We start from the raw sequence: 10,999 nt of genomic DNA, 5'->3' as shown, positions 1-10,999 counted from the left end.
TGTTATTATTATTATTAGGATTATTATTACCATTCTTTTTATTTTCCAAGTATAATTTATAATCTATACCCAATAAATCAGAAATTAAAGGTTCATCAATTTTATTGCCACACCATATACATTCAATTTTTTTATTTCTTTCAATATCCATTTCAAATGTTTTAATTGAACAATGTTTACACATTTGATGATTACATTCACCCATTTTTATTAATTCATTATTTACATATTTAATCCAACAAATTTTACATCTAGTTTTTATAATTGGTGTTGTATTTATTATATTATTATTATCGTTATCATTATTTTTAATATTATTTATATTATAATTTGAATAATTTTCTTCTTGTTCTTCACTAATTAAATTTTTTATTTTATATTGATTGTTTATTATTTTTTCATTTATTGGATTCCCTTTTAAAATTGTCATTTTGAGATTTTTTTTTTTTTTTATTGTTTATATGTGAAAATAATAAAATAATAAATGCAATAAAATAATAAAAAAAAAAAAAAAAAAAAAAAAAAGCACACACTTTGTTTTTTTTGTTTATTTTTTATTTATTTTTTATTTTTTAATTTTTTATAAAAAAAAAATAAAAAAAAAAAATAGATGGTATTATTTTCACTAAATTTAGTGAAAATAAAAAATAAAAATAAAAAAAAAAAAATAAATTCTATTTATAATTAATTTGCATTTAAAATTCTTTTTTTTTTTTTTTTTTTTTTTTTTTTCAATTTTTAGTTCAAGTTTTATTTATTTTATTTAATTTTAATCAACATTATCACAATCATCAATAATTTTATTCTTTGGTTTTTCAATTATATTTTTTGGTGTTTCAGATTCTTTATTTGAAGATGATTTGTTTTTATTTTTATTATTATTATTTTTATTATTATTATTATTGTTATTTTTATTGTTTTTATTATTTCTTTTTTGATTTTCTAATAATTCTTCTTCAATATTTGGTTGTAATAAGATTTTTTCAATTGTTGGTTTATAAAATTTAACTTTATTTTGAGCTTCTTCAACACCTAAATCAGCAGCTTCTTGCATATATTTAAAACCTTCGATTGGGGAATCATTGAATAATAACATACCATAATTGAATTTAGATACAGGGTCACCCAATTCAGAAGCACTCTTTAAGAGGTCAAGTCCTTTTTCAATATCTTTTTCAACACCCACACCTTCGATATAGAGTAAACCTAAATCACGAATACATTTTTCATTTTTCAATTCGATACCTTTATTGTAGAATTCGATTGCTTTTGGTAAATCTCTTTCCTTGCCGATACCATTGAAATAAAATGATGCAGTGAGATATAACGAATCGGTGACTCTGGCATTTGGTATGGTGGTGACACCATCTGATAATGTAATGAATGGGGGTAGCGATGAAACTTGTTCATACAAGTCTAAAGATTCTTCAATGTTTCCATTCGATTGTGTATGCAATAATGATAATAAGTAAATAGCCTCAGCTGAACCATTTCCAATTGCTTTAGCAAATAAAATATCTGCTTTATCTGTATCACCCTCTGAAATGAAATAATTGATTGCTTCACATAATACTCTATTATTTATATAGCTTGATGGTATACCCAATCTTTTACTACAAGCATCTAATGCTTTTGCATTTAAATCACCTTGATTCTTTTTATATCTATTTTCAATATCATTATTCCATTCTTTTATTTCTTGATCATTCTTTAATTCAAGTCCAAATCTTTCTTTATTAATATCTTCAACTTTAGCATGACTTGATAACCAATCCACTAATTGCATTTTTTAAAATAAATTATTTATTAATATTAATAATAATAACAAACAAACCAAAAAAAAAAATAATAAAATAAAAAATAAAAAAAACGAACGAAATTATTAATTTTTTTTTTTTTTTTTTTTTTTTTGGTTTTTTTTTTTTTTTTTTTTTTAAATTTTTATTTTTATTTTTATTTTTCCAACAAATCACAAACATATTTTAATTAAAAAAGTAATGGATACTTACAATATTATTAGTTTATTATTAGTTGGATTTATTTGGGGTGGTACAAATCCATTAATTAAAAGAGGAAGTGAAGGTGTTTCAAAAGTCAAAAAAGATAATTTCCTATCACAAATTATTTATGAATTTGTTTATTTATGGACTAGACCAAGTTATACGATTCCAATGTTGATCAATTTAAGTGGTTCAGTGGTTTTCTTTTATACACTTAGTAAAGTTGATATTTCATTAGTTGTTCCAATCTCAAATTCCCTTACCTTTCTATTTACTTCATTAATGGGTATGCTTTTAGGTGAAAAAGTATTACATTTTAAATCTTATCTTGGTATGATATTTGTTCTTGCTGGTGTAACAATCTGTGTATCAAGTAAATTTTAATTATCATTAAAAAAAAAAAAAAAAAAAAAAGAGATAAAAAATTAAAAAGAACAAATTTTTTCCCTTTTTTTTTTTTTTAAAAAAATAAAATAAAATAAAAAAAAAGAAAAAGGGGAACAAAAAAAAAAAAAAAAAAGTTGTTAAATATTTAATATGGTGCATTTTTAATATTAAATATGGCCCATATTAATTATTTTTAAAAAAAAAAAAAAAAAAATTAAATTTAATAAAATTTAAAACTGTATATTTTATAATAAACAAAAAGATCAAAAATGGTATCATTATTAAATTTATAAAGTGATTTTATAAACTATTTTTTTTTAATATAAATGGAAATTATTTTTAAGATTTTTTTTTTTTTTTTTATTATTAATAATATCGATTAAATATACAAGTAAAAAATTGGTCCAATTATGATTTTTTTTTTTTTTCAATTAATTTTAGAGATTTTAAGAAATAATATAAAAATATTTCAACAACTCATATTTTTGTTAAAAAAAATTAATTATGTGAATAATGGGGCAGATGAAATAGAGGGTTTTGTGGGGAAAATTTATTTTAACAAATGAAACACAACTTAATCATGTAAAACGTCTTTCCGAATAATTTTTTTTTATTTTAATATTGTAACTGAACTTCAAATGAAAAGACACTTTTTTTTTTAAAAATTTTAGCAAAAAAAAAAAAAAAAAAAAAAAAAAAAAAAAAAAAAAAAAAAAAAAAAAAAAAAATTTTTAAATTAAGTAAGTATTTGTATGAGAAGAAAAAAAATTATAAAAATTAATTAAAAATTAATTAAATTTAAAAAAAAAAAAGAAATTAAAAAAAGAAATTTTTATAAGTGTTGCCTCGATGAATACTGACACTGAAAAATATCGATTATAATTTTTTATTTTTTATTTTTTTTTTTTTTTATTATTTTTTTTTTTTTAAACTTAAGTTTTTCAAAATAATCAAAAGACACTTTTTTTCATATTGATTTTACTAACTGACTTGGTTTGTGGTTTTTTTTTTTTTTCAACATTTTTCTCAGAGATTTTTTAATTATTTCCTAAAAAGTGAATAAAAAATTCAAGTTGTCCAATGAAAGTATTTAATTTCAATTTATTTTAATTTTTTTTTTAAATTTTAATTTTTTTTTATTTTTTTTAATTTTCCAAACATTTCAAGAGGTTAAATTTTTTTTTTTTTTTGAAAAAACAATTTAAAATTTTATTTTTAAATTTTATTTTTTTTTTTTTTTCTTCAAACATCGAGAATCTTTGTAAAATAATAACAAATAAAATCCAAATAACCAATAATAATAAAAAAAAAAAAATAAAGATATAAATAATTATATATTTAATTTTTATTGTTTATATTTTTAAAAAAAAAAAAAAATTTTTTTAATTAAATAATTTTAATTTCTAAATAATAATAATAATTCCTTTTATTTTTTTTTAAAATAATTAATATTTTTCACTGACTTAATTTTTTTAAATCGCCAAAAAACGTAAGGAATTAATTTTTTTAAAATCAATGAAAATTACTTATTATGATAAAAAATTATTTTTTGTTTTTGTTCATGTGTGTTTGTGTGTTTGTACAATTACTTTCAATTCTTTTAATTTTTTTTATTATTTTATTATTATTATTTTTTTTTTTTTTTATTATTATTATTATTATTATTATAGTATTTTAAAGAAAATCACACACACACATTTCGCCCACAAAACTAAAAATGTTTTTTCACTCTTTATTCCTTTAATGGAGTTAATCACATGAATCATACATATTTAGGATACTGATTTAATAAAAATAATAAAAATAAAATAAAAATAATTTTTTTTTTTAGTGTGTTTGTGTGTTAATGTGCTTTTTGTGTGTTTAAATTTAGGATCAAAAGTATTTTTTTTTTTTTTTTTTTTTTTTTTTTCACAAAGTGTGTTTTTTTTATCAAAATTAATTACGATAATCGAAATAATTCCTCTGTGTTTTTTTTTCTATTTTTATTTTATTATTATTATTATTATTATTTTTATTTTATTATTATTTAATTTTTTAATTTTTAATTTTTATTATTTTTTTTTTTTATTTTTATTTTTTTTATATTAAAAAATTATTCTTTTCATTACATTATCCATTTTGTAATTTATTTTTTTTTTATAAAAAAAATTTAAAATTTTATTTGTAATACGTACAAAAAAGTAAAATTTTATCAATATTATTAATTATATATTAAAAAAATAAAAAGTAATTAGAAAGTAAAAAAATTAAATCTTTTAATTAATTATTCTTCTTTTTTCATTTATTTTTTTTATTTCATTCATTCATTTTTTTTTTTTTATTATTATTTTTAATTTTTTTATTTTTTATTTTTATATTTTTTTTTTATCTCTATTTTTTTTTTTTATTAATTTTATTTTCCCTTTTCTAAGCACTTTCATTTAAATTTTTGTCATTGTTTTTTTTTAAAAATATCCAAAAATAAAAATTTATATTAGAAAATAAAAAAAAAAGTAATCAAAAAAAAGTAAATAGTTTTTTTTTTTATCATTGCAAGTTTTTTTTTTATTTATTTTTAATTTTTTTTTTTTTTTTTTAATATTATATATAAAAGTATTTTTTTTATTTTTTTATTTTTTATTTTTATTTTGTGCTTATTGTAAATATACATCCCATTAATTTTTTTTTTTTTTTATTTTTTTTTTTTTAAATTTTTTATTGTAATCAATTTAGCAGTTTATTACAAAGAAAAAAACAATTGGAAAATTCATATTTTATTATACACAATTATTTTTGTATGATTTTATTTATTTTATTTATTTTATTATATAGTCCGTTTATCTTGTGTTTTGTCTTTTGCATGACCCCTCTCTTTATTTCATTCTGTATTTTATTATTTTTAATTATTTATTTTATAAATAATTATTTAGTAAAAACAAGGCAACAAGCACATTACATAATTTACATTCGCAAATTTTCACTATTTTAATTATATGATTTATAAAGATAATGCAACCAAAACACAAAATAATACTACCACCCCTGGTACAATATATTTATATATATATTTTATATTTTATATATTTATATATGTATATGTTTTTTTTTATTTTTATTTTTTTTTTTTTTTTTATTATTAAATTTATAAAATAATAATTTTATTTGTTTAGTAATTTTGAAAGATATCCATAACTATTCTGTAATCTAAATAAATAACGCACCCCCCAATTATTTGTATAAAAACACCACACCCCACACTCATAACCCACAATACGTTATTTAATATACTATAGTTGGAATTAACTATTCACTCAAAAAAAAAAAGAAAAGAAAAAAAAAAAATCCTTTCAACACACTTTCACACACCCATTATGTTATTTTTTATTTTTATAATTATTTATGTTTTTGGTTAACTAACGACACAAAAAATTCAAATGTTGTGCTCATACTTTTAAAAGTATGGTAATCGCATTGAATTATAGTGTGTTTATTTGAGTAATTTTTTTATTTATATTTTTTTAATTTTTTTTTTTTTTTTTTAACATGTAACATTAAAAAAAAAAAAATAATAATAATAATAAAATAATAAAATAAAAAAAAAAAAAAAAAAAAAAAAAAAAAAAAAAAATTAAAAAAAAAAAAAAAAAAAAAAAAAAACAATCAATTAAACTCTCAATAATTGGTATATTTGTTGGTTTTAAATGTATATATTAGCGTGTATTTATTTAAAAAATAATTAAAAAAAAATTAAAAAAAAATAATAATAATAAAAAAAAATAAAAAAATAAAAAAAAAATAAAACACCCCAACTATATTATAATAAATAAAATATTTATATCTATTTATCCATTTAATACTCTATATTTTTTTTAATTTTATTTTATTTTATTTTTTTATTATTACTTTAAAATTATTTTATTTTATTTTTAACTGTATTCCATAAAAAAAAAAAAAAAAAAAAAAAAAAAAAAAAAAAAGTATAGTTATCTAAAAAAATAATTAAACAATTTAATAATCTTTTTAAAATATTAGTAGCATTTCGTATTTTTTTTTTTTGTGTGTCTTTTAATATTTTTATGGTGTGTGTTTCTGCAATAATAAATATTAAACCCACCAAAAAAAAAAAAAAAAAGAAAAAAATAAAAAAAATATTACATACATAATATAATAGTTTTAAAAAAAAAAAAAAAAAAAAGGGAAAAAAAAATAGCCGTTTTTCTCTTCTTCATCCACCATTATTTTAAAAATTTTAAAATTTTTTTTTTTATATCTTTAAAATATATACGAATTTGATAAAAAATAAAATAATTTATTCTATTTTTTTTATAATAAACAAAACTTGCACTAAAAAAGGATTTATTGTTTTATGTTTTTTTTTTTTATTTTTTTATTTTTTATTTTTTTTTTTGGTTAACTTTTTTTTTTTTTTTTTATTTTTTTATTTCTCCTCCTCCATCCTCAATAAATTATTTAAAAAAAAAAAAAAAAAAAAAACCCCAATACTAATATTTATTCTTTTTAATATTTAGATTAAATTAATTAAACTTTTAATAATTAACAAATAAAACAAAATATATTTATATAAACGTGTAATAATAAAAATTTAAAAATAACTAATAATAATAATAATAATAATAATAATAGTAATAATAATAATAATTATAATAATTATATATATTTTTTAAAAAATAATAATAATAAAAAACAATAATAATAATAATAATAATAAATTAAAAATAGCTACCAATAAAATTATTAATAATAATAATAATTTAAATAAGATGAAAGATTCAATTATTATTCCAACAGTAAATTTAGCCAATTTGGCAAATAATATTAGTAAATCACCATCTTCATCTAATCCATGTTCTCCACATACAAAGATATTGGTTTCAACACCATATGAATATGATGGATGTATGCTTTGTGTTAATGGTACACCAAGTTGTCTCCAAAAGAGAAGAGCCACTTGGACATTGAAATTACGTGTTGCCCTCTATTGTCTTAGTGTATTACATCCAGAGAAGAAATATTTCAACCTCAAAAAAGATATCTACACCTATGTAGACTCGCATTGGGATCATCTTTCAATTAATACTGCCAAATCAGATCGTTGGAGAAAACAAGTTCAAGATTCTCTTAGTCATTGTCGTCATTTCGAATCTGGTTGGGATGCTATGGGTTGTAATGGTCATTGGAGATTAATTCAACCATTAAATCCATGGTCATTACCACCAGATAAGGAAAACTCAATCTACGATGATGAAGAGGCAAACATAAATGCTAGTGGTGGTACTCCTACCATTGTCTCAAACAATAACATTTGCCTAACTCCTGAAGCTGGTCTATCACCACGTACTACCAAGTCACCAAGAGAGGATCCATTATATAGAAATTTCCCAAAAAGAAAAACTTCATTTGTACAAACTCAACCATCACCACAACAACCTGTAAATAATAATAATAATAATAATAACAATAATAATAATAATAACAGCAATAATAATAATAATAATAATAATAATAATAATAATGATGAAGAAGGTGATATAAATAGAAAAAGAAAAGCTCATGATGAAGAACGTTTTACTGAAGAGGAATTGTTATTATTAAAGTATTCTCCAATGATTTTCTCTGATACACCATCACCAAAATGTAGAACTCCAAGAGGTAACAATCCAGCATCAATGACAACTAGCCAATCAAATGTTGTAAATTCTTCATTGACTACCAGTCCTTCCATCGTTGGTAATTCCCCATTGTTAACTGCAAGTGGTGTACATTTTTCATTATCAAACTTTAATAACAATTTAACTTTGAATGGACCTTCAATTAATACACCACCACAACATTCAACTTCACATATTACCATTTTAGATGGTGGTAACAATCATTCAAACAACAACAACAATAATGGTGGTACAATCTCGCCACCACCTCCAAACTATCATTCATCATCAAGTCCATCCTTGTTATCTGCTAATCATCATTCAACAATTGGTAATGGTTCATCACCACCAATTCCATCCAATCCATTCTCACCATGGAAGAGTGCTAGTGGCAACAACAACAACAATAACAACAGCAATAATAATAGTAATAATAATAGTACTTCTCCATCTGCAAGCTCTTCAAAGAGTCCATTATTATTCAGTGGTTCAGATGATCCTTTCAAGATATCTCCACTTCCAAATCCATTTGGTGGAAATAATTATAAAGTTAATTCTCAAACCAATCCAGGTTTCTCAATTACAAATAATAGTAGCGTTAAAGTTCCATCAGAATTGTTAAAATCTTCAATTCATAATCATCATTTACAAGTTCAACAACAACATTTCTTAAATCATCATCAACAACATAATAATAATAACCAACAAGCGCAACAACATATAAATAATAATAATAATAATAATAACACCAATAATAATAATAGCGATGAAGATGTTGTTGAAAATAATAGTGGTAATCCACCACCATCACCAAATAGTGCCAAACTCACTAAAATCCAACAACAAAATTTAATCTTAAATTGTACATATTAAATATAATTTTATAAACAAAGAATAATTTGTTAATTACTTAAAAAGGATATATAAATAATGTGCGATTACCTTTTTAATAATATAATATCTTATTTTTAATTATAAATAATATCATTTTTTAATCAACATATCTGGAATCCAATTTTCGTTTTCAAAAAAAAAAAAAAAAAAAAGAAAAGAAACTTGTAAATAATTTTGTAAAATAGAAAAAAAAAAAAATATTTAACGCGAATAATTTATATAAATATATACTAGTATAATTAAAAAAAAAAAAAAAAAAAAAGAATAGTAATTAAACAAAGATAAATCTCACCAACAAAAAAAAAAAAAAAAAAAAAAATTCAAACATTATATATCAATACCTTTAATATCATTATAAATAATTGTACAATCAACACCTATAGATTTAAATTAAATCTATTTCAAACGTGTTTTATATCATAAAAAAAAAAAAAAAAAAAAAAAAAAAAAAATAATAATAATAAAAAAAAAAAATAAACATTAATACATATAAAAAAAATTATTAATTTCTTTTAATTATTGGACAATTGAGGTGTTAAATATATAAATAAAAAAATTTTTTTTGCCTATTCTCTTTTTTTATTTTTTTTTTATTCAGATTTTGATTTTGATTTTGTTGAAGATTTTCTATTAACATATGTTTGAATATAGAAATTAATGAATAAAATTAAAAATATTAAATTGTTTACCATTGTGAAACCAAATGCACCCCAACCTTTACATGAATGATTAAATTTACCAGTGGTTTGATTTAAAGAAATATCTTGTAAGAGGAATGGAATTGCTAATACGAATGACATTGAAAATTGGAATAATTGACCACTTGTAAGATATGATTTCCACCAAATTCTAACTGATGGATTAATTGATGTTCTAAAATAATAGTAATACATAAATACATGAACTAATGTATTGGCAAACATACCAACACTTGCATATGCAACTCCTGGTAACCATGTCCAAACAATTAAAACAACAATTGCATGATGCCAAATATGTAAGAAAATTAATTCTCTCTAAACAAATAAAATAAATAAATGTTAGAAATATATTTTAGTGTTTGAATTATTTTAAAATATTTAATAATAATAATAATAATAATTTACTCTTTTTAAAACAATAATTAAAGTATCAATAAATTCATAAAATTTACTGATAAAATATAAATAATGCCAGTAAAATATTCTTCCAGTTAATGGATTTGACTCTGGTGAACAGAATAATGCGTTTATACCATGTTCTGATGAAGTGAATAAAAGTAAAAGATCATATGATAAACCTGCGCACATAACAAATGACCAAACACATAAAATTAAATTATGAATACCTGATATCATACCAAGTCTCCATCCTTTTATATTTAAAACATTAAATAAAACCTAAATTTTTTAAATAGAAAAAAAAAAAAAAAAAAAACTATTAATAAAAGTGTTTTTTTTTTAAATTTAAAAAAACAAAGGGTTAAAAAAAAAAAAAAAAAAAATTCCAAAAATATCTTTTTTTTTTTTTTGCGTATCTAAAAAATTCGGGATTACTTACTTTAATTGATAAAACAGTTAAAAGATAAAGGAAAATAGACATAAAGATGAAATTTTTATTTGTGAATGGTGTAACACCCTCGATAAATTTGAAATCTTTTGATGGGATTAATTGACTCCAATCCCATTTACTGTAATCGACTTCAAATAAACTTTGAAAAGTATATTCTGATGGTAATAATTTCATCATAAAATCAATTGGAACCAAGTCCAAATAATTTGGAGAAACTGAAGTTGACTGCATTTTTTTAAAGTATTATATAAAATAATTATTTTTAATCATATATATATATATATATATATATATATAAAAAAAAAAAAAAAAAAAAAATGAAAAATTAGTAAAAGGTTTTTTTTTTAAAAAAAATAAAAATAAAAATAAAAAAAAAAATAAAAATAAAAAAATGAAAATGTTAAAAAATGAAAAAAAATAAAAAAAAAATAGAAAAAAAAAATAATCACAAGGTGTTTTAAAAAAATAATTACCATTCTGTTTAAATTTTTTATTTATTTTGATCTATAACTTTTT

General features: G+C 18.9%; 5 protein-coding genes across 5 annotated transcripts in view; 2 read left to right on the top strand and 3 right to left on the bottom strand.

Annotated features, from left to right (window-relative positions):
* Positions 1 to 430, bottom strand: part of DDB_G0277577 (hypothetical protein) — a gene marked incomplete at both ends in the record, with an annotated part of 1,289 nt that extends 859 nt beyond the window's left edge. Inside the window, one exon of the mRNA XM_637494.1 lies at positions 1 to 430. This exon is cut by the window's left edge and continues 339 nt beyond it. Within this exon, the coding sequence (XP_642586.1) occupies positions 1 to 430 (430 nt within the window).
* A 339-nt stretch (positions 431 to 769) lies between these two features.
* DDB_G0277573 (hypothetical protein) lies at positions 770 to 1,786 on the bottom strand (the record flags this gene model as incomplete). The annotated part of the gene is made up of 1 exon (XM_637493.1): positions 770 to 1,786. The coding sequence occupies one exon, from the start codon at positions 1,784 to 1,786 to the stop codon at positions 770 to 772; it is 1,017 nt and encodes a 338-aa protein (XP_642585.1).
* A 211-nt stretch (positions 1,787 to 1,997) lies between these two features.
* On the top strand, positions 1,998 to 2,384 carry DDB_G0277575 (hypothetical protein; the record flags this gene model as incomplete). The annotated part of the gene is made up of 1 exon (XM_637492.1): positions 1,998 to 2,384. The coding sequence occupies one exon, from the start codon at positions 1,998 to 2,000 to the stop codon at positions 2,382 to 2,384; it is 387 nt and encodes a 128-aa protein (XP_642584.1).
* Positions 2,385 to 7,150: 4,766 nt separating this feature from the next.
* Positions 7,151 to 8,911, top strand: DDB_G0277567 (hypothetical protein; the record flags this gene model as incomplete). The annotated part of the gene is made up of 1 exon (XM_637491.1): positions 7,151 to 8,911. The coding sequence occupies one exon, from the start codon at positions 7,151 to 7,153 to the stop codon at positions 8,909 to 8,911; it is 1,761 nt and encodes a 586-aa protein (XP_642583.1).
* A 611-nt stretch (positions 8,912 to 9,522) lies between these two features.
* Positions 9,523 to 10,959, bottom strand: DDB_G0277569 (GNS1/SUR4 family protein; the record flags this gene model as incomplete). The annotated part of the gene is made up of 4 exons (XM_637490.2): positions 9,523 to 9,948; positions 10,039 to 10,311; positions 10,472 to 10,708; positions 10,957 to 10,959. The coding sequence occupies 4 exons, from the start codon at positions 10,957 to 10,959 to the stop codon at positions 9,523 to 9,525; spliced, it is 939 nt and encodes a 312-aa protein (XP_642582.2).
* Positions 10,960 to 10,999: the final 40 nt, after the last annotated feature.

Source organism: Dictyostelium discoideum (assembly GCF_000004695.1).
Source record: "Dictyostelium discoideum AX4 chromosome 2 chromosome, whole genome shotgun sequence".
NCBI lineage: Eukaryota > Evosea > Eumycetozoa > Dictyosteliales > Dictyosteliaceae > Dictyostelium > Dictyostelium discoideum.
The sequence above is the reverse complement of the archived record's forward strand: the minus strand, read 5'-3'. Positions and strand labels throughout refer to the sequence as shown.